This window comes from Camellia sinensis, chromosome 7 (genome assembly GCF_055761805.1).
Source record: "Camellia sinensis isolate YWXY chromosome 7, ASM5576180v1, whole genome shotgun sequence".
NCBI classification, from domain to species: domain Eukaryota; kingdom Viridiplantae; phylum Streptophyta; class Magnoliopsida; order Ericales; family Theaceae; genus Camellia; species Camellia sinensis.
Genome location: NC_138967.1, coordinates 200,303,344 through 200,330,000, shown reverse-complemented (window position 1 = coordinate 200,330,000; position 26,657 = coordinate 200,303,344). Strand labels below are relative to the sequence as shown.

Genomic DNA, 26,657 nt, shown 5'->3' with positions numbered 1-26,657 from the left:
TTGATGGGATAACTGCATAGTAATTCATTTTATATCAGTCAATTGTGCTTGTATTTTTGGGAACATAAGTCGACACATGGATAGTAAACACTGAAACCATGACTAACATCTTTGACCATTTTTTACATTTCAGAATATTGACTTCACATGTAATTATTTTTTTGGTGGAGCTACCTCAATAGTTGCATAAGCCTTTTACATGGGTTGGTTGTTATGGCATTGTCCAGCTGGGTTTTTTTTCTCTCTTTATTTTTTTATAAAATAAATTATTATAATGGTTTTTTGTTTGGCATTAATGTTTGCTAGTAGATCCGGATCATGTTTAGGCTTGGGGCTCAGATGTGTACCATCACCTCTATCTATCAGAGTTTGCCAATCGAGCAAGTGGAATCTTTACTGATGTATAGAAATCCTTCCTTGTCTATCTCTCTCCCTCCCAGTCCTTGCCTCCTAGTGATAGAATTGATCTAGTGTGGGTAATGAGTGGACAAATTTAATAATACCTAAAATGTATGTTGGGCAGAAAATTTGGTATAGGTGGCCGATTTTTGTTCCTTGTCTTCAATTTATAGTGGGAATTTATTTATTTATTTTGCTTCTACATTCTAATGATTTTTCAGTGATTTGGCTTAGATTTCGTACATCTATAGGATATTTGTGAAGCAAAGGCCTCTATCACTGAAGTCTCCACGTGTTAGGATAACATATAAGGGATTTTTAGTGAAATTTCTAAACCCACTCTCTGTCTTTGTCTCTCCCTCTCTCTTTCTCTTATATTAAATAGTGCTATTAAACCTAATTAACTATCCCTTCTATAACAATAGTTGCCTAATCTAATTCTCTCTATCTTTCTTATCCTCTAAACAACCACCTCTCTCTCTCTCTCTCTCTCTCTCTCTCTCTCTCTCTCTCTCATACAGCCACGTATGGCCATAACTTCTTCCTTCCATCTGACATGTACTTTTAATAAGTATATATTTCTATTTCTTTTTTTTCTTTCTTCTATTCTTTCTCTTTCATCCTTAACATTTCGTAAGGGGAAAAGTGTCTAAATTTCATGTGTAAAAACTTGCATCTATTTACCTCACGGAAGGAAGAGAAAAAAAAAAAGAAAAAAAAAGAAGAAAAGACGAAAAAATTATCATATGTGATTATTTAAAAATGTGGGTGGAACATTCTTTTTTAAATACTAAGGTATGTATGTTAGGTAATGTTTGTGTTTACTATATTATTTTTATGTTTTCAAAAAATTTGTAAATTGGAAACAAAAGCACGTTTGACAACTATTTTCTTTTCCAAAAAATGTGTACACCTTTTCAAAATTTACAAAATTTGAGAAACTAAAGAAAAAATTATGTTTCTCTTCTTTTGAAATTAAGTGTTCATTCTCTCCTCCCTTTTCCACACACACACCCCCCCCCCCCCAAAAAAACAACCTAGAGCCACCATCTCCAACGACCCCACCATCCACCGACAACCACCATCAAACAATCCCCATCGTCTATCCACATCCTCTTACAACTCACCAAATATGTTTTTTTTTTTAATCTTTGGTTTTTCTTTTTTTAAAAACATATGTGTGTATATGATAGAGTGCCTCGGAATATAATCTGGTGGGTGTTAGAGAAGAAAATGGTGACAAAAGGTTACATTGATGTGATTAGAGCTTAGTAGCAAGAATCGTGGGAATGGGAGACGATTCTCATCTAGAATCGCAATTCAACGATTCGTAGCAAGAATCGTGTTAGAATTACCTCCCTATTGAGATAGAATCGCAGATCTAACTAGATGGGAACGCTCAAGCTAAGGGTTTGTGTTTCATGGCAACAACAAAGAAAAAGAAGGGGAGAGAGAGAGAGAGAGAGAGAGAGAGAGAATCACAAGGAAAAGAAAAACTTGATATGGACTTGCGATTAGGGCTATGAAAGTGGAGATCACGTTGTCTTCTTTCATGTATTTGCTTCTCAAGCTTTGATCTTCATCTTCTTATTCTTCATCTCTCAAGCTTTGTGCTTCGCAGGCGTCTTCTTCTTCTTTTCATTAGGCGTCGTCTTCTTCTTCTTCGTCTCTCTCTCTCTCTCTCTCTCCCTCTCTCTCTCTCCCTTCCTTTCCGTTCGAGACTGAAAAGTCTTTTAATACTTTAATTTCTTATTTTTCATTTATACAAGTATAGATTTTATATTATAAATTAACATCTTTTCATTTAATTCTAGTTGTGTCTTAATGCCATATTTATGCAAAATGACTTTTGATTTAACCCTTATTTTTTTACAATTAATGAAATCTGCATTGCTAGTTGTGATTGCATAAATATATATAAATTCCACCTAACTAATTTATTATCTTGTGTTGGCCAGCTCAAAAAATGAATGTTAAAAATGAATATTTATTTATGTTTAAAATAATGTTTATTTGTTATTTATTTTTAAATTTTTATGTTGTGTTTAATTAATTAGATATTATATAAAATAAAATAAAAATAATATAAATATTTTATAATAAATGAAAAAAATCTAATAAAAGTATATAATTATAATATTTTAACATATGATTTTTCATATATATAATTTTTTTTTAATTTGTAACATATATTTTCATTATTATTAGAGGAAAAAATATATAATCTTACAATATTTTATATATATTATATTATTTAATATATATACAAACGCTCCCTATCAACGATTCTTGGAACGACTACGATTCCCCGCTCCCGCTTCGTGCACCTAAGGATTAGAGATATGTATGAAGATGTGCTGATCACAATTAGATCGCATGCTGAAGAGACGAGTGAATTTTCAATTACTACAGGATTACATCAAGGATCAACCTTAAGTCCTTATCTTTTCGCTTTAGTTATGGAGGAGTTAACGCGCAATATTCAGGATGATGTGCCATGTTGTATACTTTTTGTAGATGATATCGCATTAGTGGATGAGACTAGAAAATGAATTAACACTAAGTTAGAGATTTAGAGAAAAGCAGTGTTTTAAAAAGCTCTAGGCGCATCGAGGCGCCAAGGTCACCTGGAGCCTAAGCGCCGAGGCGTAAGGCGAGGCGAGGCGCGCACCTCACCAAAGCGAGGCGCAAGTTATAAAAGTTAAGCAAAATATTAATATAACACAATTTTCAACATAGAAAGTATTTAATATGTATATTGTTAATTTTTTTAATAAGAAGAGAAGAGAAGAAAAAAAATAATTAATTTTTTTAATGTATATATTATTTTATTTATTTATTATATTTTTTACATAATGTGTTTTAATTAATTTTTTTTATTTTATTTTACATACATGTGTTTTTTTTTTTTTTATTACTATGAACAAGTATATATTATATTTTATATATTATATAAGTATATTATATTATATTATATATATATATATATATATGAATCAAATATATTATATATTATATATAAGTATATTATATATTATATAACAGGTATCATATAATGTATTATATATATATGAATCAAGAGACAGAAGTGAGCGAGAGATCGCGATCGCGATCGCGAGAGAGAAGGCGAGAGAGATCGCGATTGGCGATAGAGATCGCAATCGTGAGCTAGACTGAAACGAGAGAGAAGACGACGAAAGAAGAGAAGAGAAGAGAGGAGAAGAGAAGACGAAGCAGAAGAGAAGAAACAGAGAGAGAAGAGAAGAAGCAGAAGCAGAGACGAACCTAAAGAAACTCAGATCAGTCCATGTCGAAGCTCAGATCAATCGATTCGAAGAAGCTCACCAACAGATTTGTATTGTATAAGAGTTTTAATCTCATGTGGCTATTAGACAAACACAAAACAAGTCAGCCCTAGCTGAAGCGCATGAAGCGTGAGCTTTCAGCCTAGGCGAAAGGCACGCGCCTCAACGCCTTACGTGCGCTTCTCGCAATACGCCTCACTTCGTCTACTTCGAGCGCCAACCCTGCGCCTTGTCTCGCTTAGCGCCTAGGCGCGCTTTTTAAAACACCGGAGAAAAGCACTTAAATCTAAAAATTTAAGATAAACAAAACTAAGATAGAGTATATAGAGTGTAATTTTAGTAATAGTCACAATGGAAGTAGAGGGGAAGTGAAGATTAAGAATCAAGAACTACCTAGTAGTGACCATTTTCGTTATTTAGGATCGATTATCACAATGATTAGGGAGATTGGAGCAGATGTGGTCCATAGAATTAAGGCGGACTGACTTAAGTGGAGGAGTGCGTTTGGAGTACTATGCAATAAACGAATACCCATTAGACTAAAAGGGAAGTTCTATAGAAGGGTTATTAGACCAACAATGTTATATGGGACGAAATGTTAGGCAACTAAGAAACAGCATGTACATAAGATAAGTGTTGCTCAGATAAGGATGCTAAGATGGATGTTTGGCAAGACTAGAAAAGACAGAGTTAGGAATGAGTATATTCGAGAATAGGTAGGAGTAGTACCGATAGAGAATAAGTTGAAAGAGAATAAATTGAGATGGTTTGGTCATATTTAACGGAGACCAACAAAAGCAGTAGTGAAGAGATGTGATACAGTGACGGTAGATAGTAGTATTAGGGGAAGGGGTAAACATAGATTAACGTGGACTAGTGTAGTAAATAGAGATATGAACCTCTTTAATTTGACTAACAAATTGGCCTTGGATAGAGTCGAGCGGAGAAAAATGATTCATGCAGCTAACCCCATTTGATGGGATTTAAGGCTTGGTTTGGTTTGGTTTGATTTGGTTTATATGTGTGTATATGACATTTATTATTTTTTTCTTTTGATTTTAGCTAAAATAAACATAAACATTTTAATGTTAAAAATAAATTGTAAACACTATCAAATGCCACCTAGGATGTTCATAATTTATTAGCACAAAATCATAAATTAAGTTTCCCCATCAGTGAAGTGACTTGCTTGACCTAGTATTCTAGCTTGGGTTTTTCTAGGGTTTGTTCTTTTAGATGTAGGGCTCATAATAGTGTTTGCCCATCGGTGAAGTGAGTTACTTGACCAAGTTCCTTCTTCACCTCACCATAATAACTTACAAGGAACACCATCTACCAATTTGTTAATACAAATGTTGCTAATGATGTATAAATCATGGTGGGTGTACTTTGGAGTCCCCATGGGTTGGGTATCACTCCATTTGATTCCGTAGCATCTTCTTTTGGAGGCATCAATCCATCCTTTAAATTTTAATTCATATAAGTGGAGTCATCATCCCAAATTACTGGAAAACTAAGGAGATCATTTAGTGATGGCCCAATATGTTTATAATAAATGAAGTGATATGGTTTCCTGAAATCCCAAATGTAAAATAATCCCATGTCAAATGGCGAGGGAAAAAAATCTTTATTATGAATTCTTTGTTTAGTCTAGACTTGCTCTTCAACTGTAAGAAAGCTGATAAATCTTATTGTTGCCCTATTTTTGTATAATGCGTCTTACCTTTTTGTGGATCTCATTTTGCAGAACGAACATGATAAAATCCGGGAGCTGTCCCAACAGCTGGCCATTGAGAAAAAGCGAGCGGCAACATATAAAAGGCATTTGGAGATGGTATTTGAGCACATTGAAGAGCACAATCAGAGTCTCTCAAAGAAGATTGAAGACATAGTAGACAGTGTAAGGGAGATTGAGTCCAAAGAAAAACAAAGTCGTAGATAGTTTTCAACATTATTTAGGTTCTTTTTGTTTGATGGAAAACAAAATGAAGGAAAAAATCATGCAAAATATTATTGGTTGAGGTGTAAACATTTTTTTTATGATAATGTTGTTGATTTTTCTATTTTGCCAGCTTTGTTCTGGTTATTTTTTAGAACGGAATGTTGAAGTAAATGAACATTCCTTTGAGATCTTTGTATAATTATGCCCTTGGTAAGAACATTAGTGTTAAATGTGTATCGGTTTAGTCCATACCTGCACTAATTGTGCCATGAAATTGAATCATTTCCATGATCATTGATGTAAAATATGAAATGAGTCCCTTCAGTGTTCCCATATTTAAGTTGATTTTATTTCTTCTTAGTAGGTTTTTAAATTAACATCATTTAGGTTTTCTCATTTATGTGTTTGATCATAAGTTGCTAGTTGTAATGTAATTCTGAACTATACCACTGCAAGCATGCATGGGTCACTTGAAAAATGGTCAATGCATTTTTTGAATGGTTTTGTTTTTTTGTTTATATATATATATATATATATATTTTTTTTTTTTTGAGGTAAGCGTAAAATGGGTAGCTCACTTTGGTTCCCAATTTCTGTTTGAAGAATGGAACCTCAATTTCATATTCAATTAAATGAATGCAATGTAAGGAGCTCAAGCTTTGATCGCTGAATATTGCCATATGATCTCCAATGTATGAAGAAGAAAATATTATATTTAGTTTTATACTAACAATTATATTTATCATTTATTTTTTTAAATATAAATATAATTTGATATTAAAAAAGGGGGAAGAGAGGGGGGGGGATGTTTTTTAAAAAATCCCTCCTCTATTACTTATGTTTTAATTTATCCAAATCATTTCTTATATTTCAATGGGTTCCATAAATGGTATAGTTACAAAAATACCCTTGTGAGTGTGAGGCACATATTGTGGAATTAAAGACTTTTACAGGTCTCACAATAAGAAAAATTGCCTCGAATATTTCCAAAAATTCACTGATATTTGAATTTGAATTCGAATTCGTTGTTGCAGCAAAAGCGTCGAAAATAGCCGTCCATCATCTACATCCAACTTTGCATTATTCCGTCTTCGATTTCACATCATCCCATTGCCGACAACCAAAACCACATCCCGTTGTGAACATTCACATCGACCTCTTGTTTGTTCTCGCTAAAGTTCATGTTGACTATGTCTGCTACTCTTGAATTCTATCAAGCTTCAATGTAAATATTCACATCACAAATTTAATGTTGAAACTAATTAAAATTTCAATGTAAATATTCACATCACGAATATTGTTATCCTTTTATTCGATTCTCTCTCTAAATTTTTTGACATATAGTATTCTAAACAATTTGGAGATTTACAATAACAAGTTTGAACAATCCTATAGACAATAAAAAGTCCGTCCATGTAAAAATTATTACAGGAATGAGAAGATTCACATCGTATTATTAATGTTTCAAATCTTTTGATATTTTAATAATATGAATATTCACATTGACGAGTGGAAAGAATCATGAATGGAGTTGTTTGCACCCATTTTCGTAAATTTCATATCGACAGGTGGATTGATTGAATGATGACACATGGCACTAAAGTCAAAAGTAAAAGTCTTTCATTTGATCAAAGAGACACAAGGCAGGAAAGAATTGTTTAAGTGCATGGATTGTTAAAAGTAGTCATCAAGAAGTTATTAAATAATTGTTGGCTTAGTGGACTGATTTGTGTGAAAATTGGTTTATGAAGAAAAGGTCTGTCAATTTAGTGTTCAAAATGATAAGGAGCATGTGGCAGTATGCAGCAAAGTTAGTTCCACGGGAAATATGAAGAATTGTTAAAGTTTGACGGCTTGAAAGTGATGGAGCAGTTGCATCAGTAGTTGGAGGTTAGTGGCCTGCAATTTCCAAGGAAAATGGGATCATGAATCAAGGAAAAAGGAGAAAGAAGAACTATAAAGGCCAAAAGTTTGCAGAGAGAAGGGAGATCAACAATCCAACAATAACTTAGTCTTTATTTTAGGAGTAGATTATCAAGTTAAGAGTAATTTTGTTCTATGTAATTTATGACTTGTAATTCTTGTAAACTTGGACAATTTTATTTGGAGTTTTCTTTGTTTATTTGAGTACTCTTTCTTTTGATTGTTAATTATTCCAAAGAAGTCTTTATATTTTCAAGACATTTAAAACCTTTATACAATCGTCTGATTTTTTTGTTTAAATCATTCATTTAAAATTATTACTTAATTGCTATCAATCTAAGACCAACATAATTTTTACTAACCGGAGACTAACAATGAAACATGACGACAAGTCTGCCAGTGAAACCCCCAAAACATTGTATTGCCTTGTTTAGAGGCCCGCTCAATGGGCTGTTGTACACCGCCATTTTGTTGCCTCCAACAATCTCAAAATCTTAGTGATTGTGGTAAGACCATCTCCAACGGTTCACTAGACTTGACACCAAATTTAAATTTTGATGAAAAAGTTACTGTTTGGTGCTCCAACGGTTGCACCAAATCGATATCAAATCGAGAATTCACCAAATTTTTCATCAGAGTGAGAACAGGGAGAAGATTTCACCAAAACACTGTACGGGACCGTTGGAGGGACCAACCGGTCAACCAGCCGGTTGCCCGGCCGGTTGACCAACCGGTCGATCGGTTTATCAAATCTGCGCATGGTTGGTTTGAACTGTGGAGTGGTTGGTTTGAACTCCTATGCCCTGAACGGATGTGCTGCGTGACCCTTGGGGATCAACCGGTCAATCGGGTTAATCAATCCGGCAACAGTTTTGAACTAGTTTCAACAGGTTTCAACTGGTTGGTTTTAACAGGTTTGAACTGGTTTATTTTGAGATAGCTTATTTTGTGGATTATGAATAATTTGGAGGGTGATATAAAATTAAATTCCCTTCAAAATATTATTGAAATTATTACCTCTCATTTACATATTTCAGAACTAGCCGTTACAATAATAATTTACCGTTGGATGGACAGAGTATGGACAGAGTATTTTGAAAATTTACCGTTGATGATGTGCTCTATAAAATATATCTGTTTTGTATATCAAGTTGACAGAATATTTTTTTTTTAGAATACCATTACATTATATGTTGTGAATTTTGTTTGTTTTGTGTCATTAGAAATTTTTTTCCCTTGAAATTTTTATTTCTATTATCTGATTCAATTATCTGATTCTCAGTTTGAGTGTATATCATTCTAATATTTTTTAGTAAGTGTAGTGTATTTTTTCCAAACTATGGAAGATTTTGAAATGTTTGAGGAATCACAAATGTTGGAGCAGAACACTGATATTAATTTTATGTCACAATCTTCACGAGAGCAGAACAAGCAGAATAGTGATAATCATTTTATTTCAGAAACTTCTCGTGTTTCTCGTGGTAAAGCATTCACAATTATAGAAGATGAAACTTTATGTAGATCTTGGTTAGTAGTCTCTCAAGATCCCATTACTGGTAATAGTCAGAGTATGGCTATATTTTGGGAACAAGTACTTGTTTATTTTAATTCACAATTGAGCGGTGAATCAAATCGAAACCGTATTTCTTTGTCCCACCGTTTGTCTGGCATGCAAAAGGTAATTAATAAATTCTATGGTTTTCTTGAACAAATTCAACTGAGGCAACAAAGTGGAACAACTGAGGCAGATATGGTAAAATTTATTTGTATTATTAAATATCAATTTTCTTTTGTAAATGAATACTTGTTATAGAAATGTTTGTAATTTTTGTTTTTAGGTCGCTGAAGCGATGTGGATGTATCATGCAATACAGAAAAAACACTTCACATTTGATACATGTTGGGATATTTTGCGCCGAAGTTGTAAATGGGATGAATGTCGATCACAACCCAAAAGAAGCACGCAACATGCTGATCCATGTTTGAATCCACCAACTGAATATGAGGCATTTCAATCCAACCAAAATAATGCGATGTACGAACAACTATCTAATACATCAACACGACCAATTGGCACTAAGGCAGCAAAAGAGAAGTTGAAGAATCAAACAACGCACGATAGTAGATTTCATGAAATGGCTGCCAATCAATCCAAAATTGTTGAAGTGTTATCAAGTATCTCTGCTAGAACTATTGAGCGAGATGAACAAAAGGCGATACACCGTAAGCAGAAGGATGTAGAGCGTCGAAGAAGGGCCGAAGATAGGGAGGAACAACTAAAACTCCTATCTATGATGAATGAAAGAGAACAACGAAATGAAGATCATAAAATAATGTCAATGGACATGACAATTTTAAATCCTATGCAAAGGGCATACTACGAAGATCTTCAATGACAGATTTTATTTCGAACAACTAATAGATTGCCTTGAAAGGTTCTGTATTACTGGGTTTCATCTATTGGTTTTATTATTTAAAAATATTGCATCTACCTTGTATTGGTTAGTTTTATTGGTTTTATGAATTCTTGCCATGGATTTTTGTCATATTTCAAGTTCAATACGTAATTGTTGCCATGTTTTTTGCATAGGGAGATCTTTTGCTTGTAGTTCATGTGGTTTTTTTTTAATTCACCTCGTCTTCTTTAAAATGATCTTTCAAGTGAAGGCCATTGACAACTATAACATAATTTATACCAGAAAATCATAACAGAATAATGACATTTTTGTAACAGTTTCAGAATGTACACAATCATGTCTTTGTCAAGTAGGCATTAAAATGAAAAGTATAATATGAAGTCATAATAAGGGCATAGGTTTTAATTAAACTCGTACTCTTTAACAAATTCACCCAACAAAAGGTTGTTAAAATAACAAAATACAAAACAATACGAACACATAATGTGAAACACATCAATAGTCATTATCTGGTTGTGGTGGTGGTGGAGGAGGGAAGTAGTGATGGTATATGTCATCTACGCGATGCTCAATCGTATCTACGCGATGCTCAATGTTCACACGGAACTCACCAAATTGTTGAATTAATGAGTTCTGCGCAGTGGCAAATGTATCAAACTGAGTACCCAACGAATTGACCTGATTAGCCATTTGATGTTCCCATTGAACGCGTTGATTATAACGTTGTTCTTCCATGGCTAAAAAGTCAGTCCAATATTAAGGTTGTTCAGTTGATAGCATCACATTGGCAGGAGGATCTTCTGGACCATCATCTGGTGGGACTTCATCTTCTGAATCTTCTAGAGCATTAGCACTTCCCATTAAATTGGAGGCTGCACCAGCACGAGTCACAGTATACTGATTAATGGGTGAACGAATTTTCATCTCCATTTCATCTACAAGGCGAACCCGAAAATGTTCGAAAATTTTTGTCAACAGTGCCCCAAACAGTAATGACCTGCCCGTGAATTGACCTTGATTTGAGAATATCATTTCTTTCATAATTATGTAACATAAATCTAACTTATGGCCAACTTCAAAATAGTATAACAAATAGGCATTAAAATATGGGACCACATCATGGTGTCCTTTTTTTGGAGTGACATTTTTTACAATCCACCGGTGGAGAATCCGAAGATAAGGTTTTAAATGTCTTACTTGTAAACTAGTCCCAATAAATCTGTTCTTACAAATAGTAGTATATACATCAGTAGCATTACCAACAATATTAGCTAACTCAGCCTCAGTCTGAAAATGGATATTTTCATCACCTACCTCAACTCCAATAATACTTGCCAAAGCAGGAATATCAAACTGTATACCATTTCCTTTCACATATGACAAAATAGTAAAATTTCCATCTGCTTCCTGAGTAGCTCTTAGGTGAACATAAAATAGAGCTACCAGCCGTGGATATACCTTTTGGGGTAAATTAATTAAATTTAGCCATCCCATTGCTTCAAGTTTACTAACTAATAGTGCATCATATTGAGGTGGCAGATTTACCCTCCTCCCTGTGACAACAGGTCGGCTGGAGAAGTTTGGAAAGGCTAGTTCATGACTTTCATTGAGAAAATCATCAGTAGGATATGGCTGATTTTGAGGTTGCTGTTCTTCGCGTCGTGGAGGGTTGGAACTTTCACCAACTTGTGGTCACCCTCTTTTAGTTCTAGGCATGCTGTCAATATCTGTTAAATTTGAATGAATATGTGTTACATATGAGAGCTGAATTACAGTTGGCTTGGTATTGTTCTGGTGTTTTAATATTACAAATGAATGTACTTATAATTCAAATTACATGTTCAATATACAAAAGTGTACTTAGTGCATATTACAGTGTTTTTAGTGCTTCATGTTACAGAAGTGTACTTAGTGCATATTACATGTTCAATATACACAAGTGTACTTACATGTTCAATATTACAAATGAATGCACTTTCATATGACATGTTCAATATTACAGTGTTTTTAGTGCTTAGAATGGCACATTCATTTTTATATTATAGTGCTTTCATATGACAAGTAATTGCATATTACAGTGTTCTTAGTTGAGTGCATATTTATATATACTTAAGTGCATACTAATTACAATATCATTTTTAGATTACATGTTCAATATACAGAACTGCTTACTGAAACTATTTGAATGAATATGCCAGAAGTTAATTTCCAAAATATTGAACATGTTAATTTTTGAAATATTGAACATGAATATAGGTTGATTAAAACATTAATTTCATGCTATTCAAAAGGTTAATTTTTGAAATATTGAACATGAATATAGTTTGAAGAAAGAAAACATATAGTTCAACACAAAAACAGCATGCAGACAGAAAGGAAAAAAAAAAAAAAACAAAGGGCCGGTTGACCAACCGGTTGACCGGTGGCATTCATGCAACCTACTCTGTATTGGATGCTGCCTTGGATGCTGCCTTGTTGTTAATGTTCCTGGTGATGTTGCCTTTATTGATTCAGATGGTTTCCCTTGCTAATTCTATGGATTCAAACTAACACTAGAGTGAATATTTAGAATTTGGTTAAGCTGAATTTGAAGGTGGTGGTGGAGGGAATACGGTGAACAAATACATAGAGGCAATCTGTGGGCAGAGGTACTCAGTGAATAGAGTGAATTTTTTGATGACAGGTTTGTATACAATCTTGAGCTCATATAGAGGGTGATTTATTGAGGCATGTGGTGAGGAAATTAATACTCACCAACCGTATGCAGTGTGTAAAATGAGGTATGGTAGGTGGAATGAATTCAATGAATGGTAGGTGCTATGTAAAATGAATGGTAGGTGGTTCAAACACGCAGTGTCTGCACAAATAATTGAAGGCATTAGGGTTTAGTGTGTGCACAAATAATTGAAGACATTACAATAGAAGACAAATAATTGAAGGCATACGTTATGTGCACAAATAATTGAAGACATATGTAATATGTTGAATGCATTTCAAGTGAGGACAAGTAATTGCAGACATTATATGTGGAAGACATTTATAAAATTAACACATTTTTAATTTAACCCAATGCAGTCTTTGTTATATATTTAACACATATTTGAACACATCTATCATTTGTCCTAACACATATTTATTAACACACTCTTTAAATTTCATATTTGGTAAGAACATCCAGATTCTTTATTTTTTAGTTATCAATTAAAATTAAAATCATAGTATACAAAAACTTTTGCATAATATGTTAATCACACATATTGCTTCAACTATAAATCTCAAAATCTACAAAGGTTAATCAAATCACAGTTGATTCCGCAGAATTATAAAACTTCAAGTGTATGCATCAATTACATTAACTAAAAAGAGAGGAGCAAAGATAACAACATTCAAACTTCTATCAAACAGGGAAGGGGTCAACGAGATATTCGTGACTGTTGTGTATTTTTGCACTTCAAAAATTACTCATATAAATTACATAATATGAGTCATACAAGACTTAGACATGTCTACTATTTATGCATCTGTAAACCTATTTATAGTTGTGCATTGAGCTTGCAAACTCAGTATACGGAGCTTTTTTTTGTCTTGTTCTTAACCTTTTGTTTTTTGAAACATGCTTAATGTGGCATTTTTGGTGTGCAGAAAGGTGAAATGTAAATTGATAGTGCTGTTAGGTAGGTAGTTAGATGCACCATTGCTTGATGTGAACATATAGGAAGGAAACATCATATGTTTGGTACTAGAAGTCAATGTTGCATTTGGATTAGTGAATTTCAAATGTGTGGATTGTAGTTAATTTTAAAGGTTTGCTACATAAGCATATATTCGAACAAGCTATAAGTGGATTTTGAAGCTATATACCTTGAGTTTAAAAGCCAAAATCATAATTTTGAAATAATTAGATTACAAGAAGAAAAAAGAAAAAGAAATCCATCCTACTAAGGATTTGAAGTGCACGTGTATTTTACTTAGGATGCATCTCTCATGCCTCGCTTTTAGCATTTCCCTCAAATCTCTCAATACAACTTAATTGCTCCATCCTCTTCAAGTTTATCCTAAATCCCTGCATTTCAAATCTGTTAATCTGAATGCAACCTAAGTGCTATTGGTGTTATTTATGTATTTACTTCTTGGGGCCTATGTGACAAAAGCTAAAGTATTTTGTGCTTTTATTGCCTGTTTTGTGCCCTTCTGTCCTTTTTTGCAACTGGTCATTGATGCATGAATGGTTATTCAACCTGTCAGTGGTTCCATTGATATAGATAAAATTCATACTCCACATATTAGTCTCTTTAAAAAAAAGGAAAGAAAGAAGTAATCGTCCTCATGTTAGTCTAAAACATTCTCATTTCGCTCTACCTGCTTTAGAGGTCTTGAGCTCCTCAATTGCACCTAAAATATGTACTGTTTTCTTCCTAGGTGTAACAGGTCAAGATTATCAACCGCAGAATGTAGAACATTTTCTATCTTTCCTGCTCCCAAACATTCTTAGCCTGGACGGGAATTGCTTTTCTTCAGTTTGGTAGCTGATCAAACATGGATTGATTAATATTACATGGCTTTAGATTGGTTATTATTAACATTTTTAATTTTAAATGCATTGCAATAGACATTTACCATTTGTGGCACATCAACACTGAATTGAACACATTCATTAAGACATGATTATTAAATTTATTTAACTGAGTGAGACATGATTATTATCATTTGTAATTGTCATTAATTGAACACAGAACAATTGTGAATGTTAAAGATTGGATCATTACAACAGCACATCATCACATAACTTCTGAATTACTTAGTTAATATAGGGCATCATAAGGAAGATTACAAACAAAACAACCTTCCATTCCAAAACTATAAACAAAATTACATGTATTGATGTGGAGAACCACAAAGATGCCACATATGTTCTACTAAATCATTACAGAGGGCATGATATGCATCCTTATCTCTAATACCTAAATGACGAGACAAAAATGATTGGAAGTCATTGGTAGGAGTAGAGGAAAGTTGCATTGGTGTGTTGGTTGATGAAATTTCATAATCGAAATCAAGGTGCTCCTCCCTCTTATCTTCGACAATCATATTATGTAATATAATGCAAGTCTTCATTATGTTGGCAAGCATTTTCGGATCCCCAAAACGTACAGCACCACCTATAATTGCGAATCGAGATTGAAGGACTCCGAATGCCCGCTCTATATCTTTCCTGGCAGACTCTTGCATCATTGCAAAATGTTGTCTCTTTGCTCCTTGGGGAGAAGAAATTGTTTGAACCAGGGTTGCCCATTGAGGGTATATGCCATCAGCAAGGTAATAACCCATATCGTAATTATGTCCATTAATAGTGTAATGGATAGAGGGAGCTTTACCTTGTGCAATGTTAGAAAACAAAGGCGATCAGTCCAAGACATTTACGTCATTGTGTGAGCCAGGCATTCCAAAAAATGCATGCCAAATCCATAAGTCATAAGATGCTACTGCTTCAAGAATAATGGTTGGCTTTTTTTGATGGCCTACATATTGACCTTGCCATGCCTTTGGACAATTTTTTCACTCCCAATGCATACAATCTAAACTTCCAAACATACTAGGAAACCCCCGAACCTCCCCAATAGCAAGTAATCTAGCAATGTCAGCTGGTGTTGGAAATCTCAGATATTCTACTCCAAAGATTTCAATCACTGAATTACAAAATTGTTGCAAACTTTGAATTGCAGTGCTTTCCCCGATACGTATGTAAACATCAACTGCATCTGCTGCGACACCATATGACAATATTCTCATCGCTGAAGTCATTTTTTGTAGGGGAGATAATCCAACTACATAAGTTGCATCTTGTTTTTGAACAAAGTATGAATTGTGTTCTTAGATTGCATTCAAAATTCACAGATATAAAGGATGACGCATTCGAAAACGTCTCCGAAATATTGTAGGTGAATACACTGGATTTACAGCAAAATAATCTGCAAACAATCTGTCATGACCCTGCCTTCTATTTCTGCGTATATACCTATGGCCTACAACAGAACCACCTATTTTCTTTGAGGTATCACTTGACAACAGAATCTGAAGCATACTACTATTATTCTGCTCATAAGCTCCTAAAAGTGTAACGATATATTCATCATCATACTCATCATCATAGGAAGAGGAAGAAGAAGAGGAGGATGAAAATAAAGTCAATATCATACTGGATAATGAGTTTATAGGAGAGCATAATCCATATGCCAGACATATATGTAATGGAGGGAAAATGAAATCGGAAAATAAATGGGAACAAAAAAGGAGTAATGGAGGGAAAAATAAATAGGAAAAGAAATGGGAGCAGGAAAAGGAGGGGACCAAAAAAAAAAAAAAAATTCTGAACCGGTCGACCAGCCGGTCGCCCAACCGGTCGCCCCGTCCCCAGTTCACAAAGGTGGGTTCAAACAGTTCAAAAGGCTTAAAAAAAGAAAAAAATTCACATACCGGTCAACCAACCGGTTGCCCCACCGGTCGACCAACCAGTTGCCCCACGGGAATTTGATGAATTTGATGCACCGTTGGAGGCAGTGATATCAAATTGAGAAAATGAGTGATTTTTTACTCAAATTTGGTGAAAAAAGAAGTTCACCGTTAGAGATGCTCTAATGAGTGGTTAACTTCAAGCTCTGAGAGAGAGTGTGAGAGATACACAAAACACATTGGGCATGTTTGATTGGAAGGATTAGAGTGTGGGATTAGAATTATTAATCCGTGAGTCCAATTATCCTAGGTTTATTTTGACATTTTGTTGTAAAATTATTAATCCAATAGATAATTAATCCAATAAATTTGAAGGATTATTAGTAATGGGGTAGGGGTGAGATTGTGAATACCATACTAATTTGATAAGATTATTAATACCTCACTATTAATCTTGTGGAATCAAACATAGCCGTTAAGTACAGTACTATTTGGCATCATTTATATTGGTACACTTTTTTTTTTTTTGGGAGGATACATCGCTTTATTTTTTTTCACATCTTTTCATAAATTTGAAAAAGTATATTTATTTAGATAATTTCAAACACCCTTCAAATCTTAAAACAAAGATATTCAAATATGAAATATCTATGAAGATAAAAATGTCCATAAAAAATTCTAAATATAAAAAATGAGATTCAAAATAATAGTAGAATTTATTCGGATAAAAAAATATACTAATAAAGATACAAGTATGTAAAAGTGCATTTACTCAATTTCCCTAATAATAATAATAATAATAATAATAATAATAACTTAAGTATGTTTGGTTTCAATTTTTTGAATTTAGTTTTTAAAAACCGAGTATTTTGTTTTTTCGTGTTTCTTTGTTTTTAGGGAATATTTTTAAAATTTTAGACAATTTTTTTACTTTTTTAGATGCGCCTTACTTAGATGTATCTAAATAGTATAATATTTATGAAAAATATTTTAAAAAATTAATAAATATACAAAAATACAAAAAATGTACTGAATTTTTATTTTATTTTTTTGTATTTTTTGATATTTAGTGTATTTTTTAAAAAAAAATTCACAAATATTATACATTTTAAATGTATTTATATTAAGTGTGTCTAAAAATTTTAAAAAATTACTAAAAATATTTAAAATTTTTATTAAAAATATTAAAATACAAAATATAAAAAAAAAATTAGAATTTTCTTAAAACAACCATACAAGCTGAAAGAGAAAATGATATTGTTACAAGATTGTTGTATTTATTGATATTTGTATCTGTATATTACAAGTCCTATATATAGAGAGGTTTTGGGAGTAGTAGGTGTAGAGTGGGTGGTGGTAGTAGGTAAAGTGGAGGTGGTAGGTGGAGTGGGTGAGGAGTAGTGGAGGTGTGTAGTGGTAGTGGTAGGTTTTAGTGGTGTAGGAGGTGTACATTAACAGCCCCCCTCAAACTCAAGGAGGATAGGAACTAACCAACTTGAGTTTGAAGAGAGTAACAAAACAGGAAAGTAAACTGATAAATAAAAACAGGATAGGAGACACGGTATGGTCGTGTCAGACCGATGTAGCAGACAGTTTACGGGGTCATGTCGGACCGTTGTAGCAGACAGTTTACGGGGTCATGTCGGACTGTTGTAGCAGACACTGTGTGGTCGTGTCAGACCGATGTAGAAGACAGTTTACGGGGTCATGTCGGACCGTTGTAGCAGACACTGTGTGGTCGTGTCAGACCGATGTAGAAGACAGTTTACGGGGTCATGTCGGACCGTTGTAGCAGGACAGTTTACGGGGTCATGTCGGACCGTTGTAGAAGACAGTTTACGGGGTCATGTCGGACCGATGTAGCAGGACAGTTTACGGGGTCATGTCGGACCGTTGTAGCAGGACAGTTTACGGGGTCATGTCGGACCGTTGTAGAAGGCAGTTTACGGGGTCATGTCGGACCGATGTAGAAGCTGACCGGAATCAATATCGGGACAGTTTATGGGGTCATGTCGGACCGTTGTAGAAGACAGTTTATGGGGTCATGTCGGACCGATGTAGAAGACAATTTATGGGGTCATGTCGGACCGTTGTAGCAGACACTGTGTGGTCGTGTCAGACCGATGTAGAAGACAGTTTATGGGGTCATGTCGGACCGTTGAAGCAGAGGTTGTGGTGGTGCACAGTGCGCCATGAGCGACTTATACATGATACTGTGTATAACCCCCCCTCAAACTCAAATAGGTGTGAAGATAGAAACCTATTTGAGGTTGAAACAAAGGGATGGATAAAGCTGACTGGTGTGGAAGACACTGTATGAGTGTGTAGATAGGCTGCCCAAAAAAAAATATACATGGATGTAGATAGCGAGCCCTCAAAAGTCGTGCCCTCAAAAGGTGTGCCCGCACCCTCAAAAGGCGTGTCATGAAAAGGCGTGCCATGAAAAGGCGTGTCATGAAAAGGCGTGCCAGGTTGTCGGCGTCAAAAGGCGCGCGATGCGCGTGGCTGCCTCTGTGTCATGGTCTTTATAAACCGAAGCGGAGGAGGCAGAAACTGAGACAGAAAAACTGAGAGAAACCTCTGAAAAAGTCTTCGTTTTGCTGAGAAAGAGAGGTCGTTTTGCTGAGATTGCTGAGAGAGAGATAGTCTGTAACACTCTGTTGTGAGAGATATTCTGTAACACTCTGTTGCCCAGAAAATGGCCTCGTCTTCCCGTGGTCTGCTGACTCTCTTTCCCGACCTCAACGAGTCAACAAGAGAGATAACGGGTGCGGTGGCCCCTGAACCTCAACCAGGCGCCCCAGGGTTTGCTCCGTTGAACTTTCCGATGCGGTCTGTGGAGCAAAGAATGGCAGTGCAAACGGATGTGGAGGCGAATCAGTATACTTTGAGGGCATGTGTGGAGTCCATGACGGCGGTGACAAACTTGTCGAACCGGCTGCAGAGTAGGGCAAATGAGGTGCAGCAGTTAAACTCCCAGCTGGCTCTGCTCCAACGCATGTATAAGGATGCGCGAGCAGAGATAAGCGTGCTAAGGGCAGAAAACAAGGAGCTGAAGCGGAAGGCCACCGTGATGTTCCGTTTTGGAGGGCCGCCATATACTGCAGTGGAGGAGCAAGGAGTAGTGATCATGCCCAGTGGAGCGGGAAACACGGAGACAGCACCGTCAAGGGCCGCCCAGGACGGAGGCAAAAAGAAAAGACCGGCGGCAGAGTAGAGAAGAAGTGAGGTCGATGTATGGCCGCTGCAGAAAAGAAAACAAAGCTTGTGTTGTTGTTTGTTTGTTTTTTTTTTTTTTTTTTTTTTTTTGTTTGTTTGTTTGTTTGTTTGTTTTTTTTTTTTTTTTTTAAACTTTTCTTTTGTCAACCTGTTCCCCATTGATTTTATAATTTCATTTATAATTGATTTTATGATTTTATATTAAAAGAAATGTGGGAGAAATGATGAGTGTAAGGTGATGATGATAAAAGAAAAGAAAAATCAGGAAGAGACAGGCCACGTGAGTTGAAGAATAAAAAATAAAAAAGGAAAAGGTGGAAAGATTAAAAAAAAAAAAAATCAGAGGTGCATGTGTGAGTGTGTGGGTGTGATCTGCCCCATTGGATCAAAGCCGAGGCAAGTGGGTGTGAAAAAGTAAAGTGAGAGAGAGGGAGAGTGCCTCGTGAGTCTGCTGTGTGTGATCTGTGTGTGATCGGAGACCGAGAGAGGAGAGGGGCCAAAATCAAAGAGGAAAACAAAGATGCATGCTGCCAGGCTACTGGAGAAACACGGTGTTGATGATGCAAATATACTTGCAAACACACTGCTACTGCAATTTGCACCATTACCGTTTGAGCTGGAGGAACAGCTGGCTGTTGCGATGGTTAAGTGGGCCGCCACCGGTTGTTGCGGTGGTATTTCGGAGGGGCTCCTTTTGTATTCAAATTGACTAAACCTCCAAGGTTTTCGCCACCAATTGATTCCGGATTCGATTGCCCAACTGGAGTAACAGGTAGAGAAGATGTTGTACTCTTCATCCTGGGAGTAAAAATTCTGGTAAGCGACCATGACCTCGAGATAGAAGGCTTCTCTTGCGGTAAAGGCAATGGAGACGAAGCTTCAACTACTGGATGTGCAGTAGCTCTCTCTGCGTCGGACTGAGAACGCCGAGCCTTGAAGCTCAGTTTCGGTAGAAGATTTTTGAACCCCGATTTGCCTCTGGCTGAGGAGGGTCCTGGAGACCCAATTGTTCTGGCATCGGAAGGGCTTGGTGTGAGGACGAAATTCACTTTCTTGGGAGTGGGTGTTGGGGTTGGAGGCATCTTGATTGGAACGAATGAGGAGAGACATGTAATCTTCTTGTGGGTACTTCCAAGAAGAGGTTTTGTTTCTTCCAATGCTTGGGATTGGGTGTTTCTGACGCTATTGCAGAGGGAAATTCAGGAAGAGGGTTGAGCTCGGTGATCATGGATTCGAGCCAAGAAGATAGATCTGATGGGTTGTTGTGAACTGTATCGAAAGCGAGGTGAGACAGGTTTGTTGCTGATCTCTGTGATGCGACTAGGGCCATTCGATGTGAGTTTCGAGCTAGAAGAGCCATGGAGGTTGGCTGAACTTGCAGAACTTGCCGTTGGAGATGATGGACCAGAAGGTAATGGAGTTGATGGAGGTTTCAATAAGCATGGTTGGGGTCCGGCGGGCGGTGAAGGCAAGGTTGCCGCCCGCCGGAAGGTGAAGATCACCAAGAGCTAACCTATAGCTCTGATACCATGAAAGAGAAAATGATATTGTTACAAGATTGTTGTATTTATTGATATTTGTATCTGTATATTACAAGTCCTATATATAGAGAGGTTTTGGGAGTAGTAGGTGTAGAGTGGGTGGTGGTAGTAGGTAAAGTGGAGGTGGTAGGTGGAGTGGGTGAGGAGTAGTGGAGGTGTGTAGTGGTAGTGGTAGGTTTTAGTGGTGTAGGAGGTGTACATTAACACAAGCTAACTACATACAGATGGCTTTTTTTGAACAGATAGAACTATAGATGTCTGATGAACGGAATTTTGCAAGTGTGTTGTAATCATGTACCCTACAAAATGAATGAGTAATTTGGATCAGCCAAGACCGACTCGGAAGGGGCTGGTGGCTGGCTGCTGTGCGCCTCATAAACCCAAAATCTCCTTTGGCGTTTTCAACACAACACACACACCCTCTCTCTCTCTCTCTCTCTCTCCCTCTCTCAACCGAAAGACTTGTGTCTCTGTTAGACGTTGGATTGAGTAAGTTACGCTTGCCCTCTAATCTTTACATATTTTAATGTGCATGCCTTTTTCGTGCAATCACACTGTTTGTGTTTTTGTTTGTGATTGTTTCATTCATCAACTGAATTGCTTTGTGGCTGTGAAACTTACCAACCATTGAATTCATATGAAAAGACTGTAAAGTTAGTTGGAAAAAGAGCTTCATTGTCATGGGTTTGATCAAGTTGGTTTTGTTTTTGTTCAACATCAAATCTAACAGAAAATTGCTGATATGCTCAACTTGAACTCTAGTATGTGAATATGGGGCCTAAGAAACTTACAATTATTGGCTTGCTTTTTCTGGCCAATATTGGTGTGATAGTCTAGACTTTGGAACAGGTGATTTTTTATGCTCAGCAACTGTTTGATAAATTGGCCAGCAGAATGAAGTATCCTATTAACAAATTAGCTGTTGTATATAGATGCTTCACTGGATTGCTAAGATGTGGAAGGATAAAAATAAAAAAAAGGGAAATTTGGATCCCATAAGCTGTTGCTCTAGTTCCTAAAGGGAGAAGAAATTGCAAATTCTTGGGAGTGAGCAAGAAAAAACCAAATACTTAATTGTCTTCTCCATTTTTTTTTCCTTCATTCTGATGACTAGTTTGCATTTTTGTTTTCTCATGAAAAACTTTGCTCATTCTCATAGATAGAGAAAAATCCTTGATGGGTTTGAAAGATTTTGCTTCATGTTGTTATCTGCAGTGGATTTGGATGAGAGGGCCGGAGCAATAGAGAGTTGTTCTGCAGGAGGGGAATTGGTTCCCTGTGTAGGAGAAGCAATCCTAGAACCACATGAGGGTATGAAGTTTGAATCTGAAGAAGCTGCCAAGGTATTTTAGGATGAATATGCAAGGAAAATAGGTTTTGTCATGTGTGTAATGTCGTGCCGTCGATCAGAGGTTGACAAGAGGATTCTTGCCCATCAACTCGGTTGCAACAAGGAGGGCCATTGTGTTAGTATAATGGGTAAATTTGGATCTGTTAGGAAGCGAAGGCAGAGCACAAGGGAAGGATGTAAGGCTATGATCCTAGTGAAGTCTGATAAATTTGGAAAATGGGTTGTCACTAAATTTGTGTAAGACCACAATCATCCACTTGTGATTTCCCCCTGGGAAGTTCGTCCTACTATGGTGAGTGTTATTGATTTCTTTTGACTGCTTAGTTGAGTATCTTTTCTATCTTTCAGTTCTATGGTTAATTGTAAGCACTGGAATTAGTTCTTGGGGTTTAATTACTTTCATATCTGCTGTAAATTGTAAAGGCACATGAGTGAAGGCAATTCTCAACTACTAATCAACATGATTTCGAGGAAGATGCCTTCACGGCAGGAGGTAGAAGTTATAGTTTCAGATATTCATTGTATCCAGAATAACCTTTTGAGAAGAGGGTGTAATGGGATTTCCCATTGTTTGGCTAGAAGGGAATTGAGAATCTAGTCCTACCCCGTGGCTCCTTGACTTTCTTAGGAAAGATGGATGGCCACGTACTAGATGTTACAGTTTCTTAGAATGAGATTCTTTACCATTTTGGCAAAAAGAAATTGTAAAGACACATGCATTCAGTTTTTCATAATTTTTTTCTTCAAAAATTTGTATGGCTCACCTTTGGTATTGTCAATGTTATCCAACTCTTTTAATGCTGTGGACAAATTTTGTCATTGCCAAAAAAAAAATTTTGGTGAAAAATAGCTTTCTATGATTGATTATTTTGATATTAAATGCAGTGTACTTTGCATGCTTAAAATTTGGAAAGGCATAGGGTTTCCTCCCTTGTATTCTTATTAGTTCTCATCTTGTGGTGTTTGAATAGGCTTCTTGTTTGGCTTTGTCTACATGTTTGCTAATGAAATAGGAAGAATGGGATTTGGAAGACAAGCTGAGTAATATTTTGTAATTTCAGGTCATTAGCCCAAAACAAATAATGTGTCAGACACTACTTGATTGATAAATCTGGGATCTTGATCATTGGGTTTGTTAGTTACGTGCTCATCTCAATCTTCATCATGATGATCCTTGGACAATTTCACCTTTACTTCATCAACGACATGAACCCATAGTCAAGGGCTAGTTCATTAATATTTCCTCAATGAGTTTCAACTCTGGGTTTGTGACCTAAACTGTAAACCCTATCAGCAATTGGAAATTAATGTGAAATTGTATGAAAGTACAGCCAATAAATTTTCATGGTGAGCTAACGCCTAGAGGTTACCAAGGTGAAAAGCCTTTTGTGGCGATTTCATTTGCGTGTCACGTTCACTGCATAACACCAGTATTGCAGCTTTGATCTCTTGGTTGTCCAGCAAAATGGGAGATTGTGTAAAAATTAGAAGCCTGGACATTGGAATGGTTTGAAGGGACTGATTTGCATATATAGCTTGTTCCGATCTCCCTTTCTGCCTAATTCTTGCTGCATAGGGAAGCATTTTTTCTTGACTGTATTTGGTCATTTTTGTTTTCCTGTTTCATTTTTATGTAAGGAATTGTGCCTACCTCTATGTCTTTTCTTTTTCCCATTAAGGAGAACATGTTTTGATTCAAATAAATAAGAGAAGAAAGGTAATATATCAATTATGAATAAATTTTGTAATAGAATGGTCATGTGCAAGAATCTGCAACTTTGGCTCTTGGACTGGCATTATTTGATAATGTGGACTGCTTCCAAAAATTTGAAAAGAACTGTGATTGCAAGGACTATAAGTGCAAATTACTGCTCATACTTTTTATTCTTTTTGTGATCAATATTGGGATTATCACCTCATGTTATCTGCCATTAGAATCAAGTTAGATGCTCTAAATAGGTAGGTATACTACGTGTTTCTGAACTCTAACCTGTTGGCACAGTTGAACTGCTAGAACTAGTGAAGTTTTAGGTTTTGGGACTTACTTTGAGGCATCCTGGTTGCATTGGAACTCTCTTTTATAGTTATTTCAAATTTTTTTCTTCCCCAAACTGCTTGTTTTTATGGATTAAAGAGTTTGTATTCATCCCTTGCATCTTTTTTATTTTTTGCTGGGAGAATTTAGTTCCCTTGGAATGCGTATGCGATGGCGATGGGGTGGGTTAATTATGTAACTTTGAAAACAGGACAACTAATAAAAATTAGAAATAGTATAATATATTATGGATGATGATTTATAATTGATAAAAGTTGAAAGATGTAAGGTGATAATGCGTGAAATGAATTTTTAGTAAAAATATTTTAATGTTTGTCTTATTATATTGAAAAAAATTAAATTATATACATATTAATATATTTAATAAATAAAATTGGGGTGGAGGAGCAAAATCCATCTCATCCCTGCCCCGTCCCACTTCCTCATCGGGGCGAGGAAAACTCACATGGGGACAAGTGGGGGATGCAGGGCGGAGTGGGGTGGGGGGAAATTGCCATCCCTCACAAGTAGAATTATATGTGCACTGCATTCATACATAAATAACTTGGCACGTTTAAACATATACATGTATGCATTTATTTTTGTATGCATGAATATGTGTGCCTTGTGTGTGCTGTGAGTGTGGCTGTATGTATATAATTATCTATCCAGACTATACTTGCAATCTGCAGTCTCCTATCTGTGATCATCTCAAAACCGGATGTCAATTTATTTTAACGATTTCATATATCTAAGTTGTGTGTGTGTGTGTGTGTGTGTGTGTGTGTGTGTGTGTTTTAATGTTTTTGTTTATGTAGGATGAAAAGGATAGGAAAATGCAGGAGCTAACCGCTGAGCTTCAGAATAAGAAACAATTATGCTCATTATATCAAAGACCAGTTAACCGCTTTTATGAAAGAGGTTGAAGAGCATAGTAACCAATTGTCAAAGAAGGTTCAAATTGTAGTGAACAATCTAAAGGAATTTGAGCCCATAGAGCTACATGGTAAGTATTTCAGCATTATTTCTTCAGATTGATTGGATAGCTACATTTTTACTTTTGGTCACCGGAGGGACTGTTTATTTCCAGGTAAGGTTCATGGGTATTTTAAACCATCTTTCTTTGATATCAAAACTTCACTTGCAACTTGCACTTGTAGTTATATGTATTTGTATAGGTTTGTATACATACTTGAGAATCAGAATTAAGTTCTACTGAGCTTCTCTCTTGTTAGAAGGTGATCACAGCAATAGAAGAACACAAAGGGAAACCATGCAGAAATTTGTTCATGTATGAACGCTACCTTTGGATCAGCAACTAGGAAATTGCAGCGGTTGCAGCAACTAGGAAGGTAATTACTAGGATTAGGAGGTGTTTTCATGTCCTATGAGTAAGATTTTGAAAACTCAGGTGGGGCATCCGCATTTTTTCAATTTAGATGGAATTCCTTTTTATTACCTCTTGATATCATGAAGATTCATATTTGGTTGTATTAGATAAATATTGAAATCTGATTTCATTGAATCAAATAGGAATGCACCGTCAGAAGCTAATTGTTGTAATGTTGTACAGTGTCCAATTACAGTGTTTGACATTCTAGAGGTCTTTGAAACCAATATATGTAAATGTGTTGCATTCATAGTATTTTTAGAAGAAGAAATGTGGATGAACCAGTATCTGACTTCAATTTTGTGAAACAAGTTTTTGCTGGAAATTTTTGTGAATTATTTCAGTAGTGGGCTTGATCTTATCCCTGACACTGGTTTGTAATCTCTCTCTCTCTCTCTCTCATTTGTGTGTGTGCGCACGCCCATTTTAGTTTTTGATTATACAAATGATGGTGGGTGCAACTCTTCTCAACTTCCAGCTAGGTTTGGATACTGAATTTCTCATGTTCAAAAGGAGAGCTTTGAACCAGATCCTCACTCTGGTAAGGCTGGGTCTTACAAACTATTTGTTTATTGAATGAGAATGGCTACCACAATCTAATGTCTATGGATAAGGTTGAGACCCTCATGGATGATGAGGGAGGTTGGGAGTCTCACATTGTGAGTGGTAAACTCCCGGAGGAGGC

The 26,657-nt window shown here is 35.8% G+C and overlaps 3 protein-coding genes and 1 pseudogene across 4 annotated transcripts in view; 3 read left to right on the top strand and 1 right to left on the bottom strand.

Annotated features, from left to right (window-relative positions):
* LOC114312457 (protein FAR1-RELATED SEQUENCE 1) overlaps positions 1-5,951 on the top strand; it is a 10,385-nt gene extending 4,434 nt beyond the window's left edge. Inside the window, exon 3 of the mRNA XM_028258686.2 lies at positions 5,452-5,951. Coding sequence (XP_028114487.1) covers positions 5,452-5,646 — 195 coding nt within the window. The 3' untranslated portion in view covers positions 5,647-5,951. The remainder of the gene's footprint in view (positions 1-5,451) is intronic.
* Positions 5,952-8,908: 2,957 nt separating this feature from the next.
* Positions 8,909-9,965, top strand: LOC145796450 (uncharacterized). The gene is made up of 2 exons (XM_082881564.1): positions 8,909-9,247; positions 9,408-9,965. Exons 1-2 carry the CDS (start codon positions 8,909-8,911, stop codon positions 9,963-9,965), a joined length of 897 nt encoding a protein of 298 aa, XP_082737690.1.
* Positions 9,966-14,855: 4,890 nt separating this feature from the next.
* On the bottom strand, positions 14,856-15,776 carry LOC145796449 (uncharacterized). The gene is made up of 2 exons (XM_082881563.1): positions 15,581-15,776; positions 14,856-15,361 (listed from the first exon to the last, which is right to left on the bottom strand). Exons 1-2 carry the CDS (start codon positions 15,774-15,776, stop codon positions 14,856-14,858), a joined length of 702 nt encoding a protein of 233 aa, XP_082737689.1.
* Positions 15,777-21,553: 5,777 nt separating this feature from the next.
* LOC114260724 (protein FAR-RED IMPAIRED RESPONSE 1-like) lies at positions 21,554-26,012 on the top strand (annotated as a pseudogene). The gene is made up of 4 exons (XR_014336679.1): positions 21,554-21,685; positions 22,412-22,839; positions 25,401-25,588; positions 25,818-26,012. The product of XR_014336679.1 is annotated as a protein FAR-RED IMPAIRED RESPONSE 1-like (transcript).
* The last annotated feature ends 645 nt before the right edge of the window (positions 26,013-26,657 follow it).

Excerpts from the sequence above, each read along its gene's own strand:
- LOC145796450 (XM_082881564.1), top strand. The coding sequence starts at position 8,909 with ATGGAAGATTTTGAAATGTTTGAGGAATCACAAATGTTGGAGCAGAAC. Across the intron at positions 9,248-9,407 it reads GTTTGTCTGGCATGCAAAAG|GTCGCTGAAGCGATGTGGAT; the intron begins GTAATTAATAAA and ends TTTTGTTTTTAG.
- LOC145796449 (XM_082881563.1), bottom strand. The coding sequence starts at position 15,776 with ATGAGAATATTGTCATATGGTGTCGCAGCAGATGCAGTTGATGTTTAC. Across the intron at positions 15,362-15,580 it reads GGAGGTTCGGGGGTTTCCTA|GTAAAGCTCCCTCTATCCAT; the intron begins GTATGTTTGGAA and ends ACATTGCACAAG.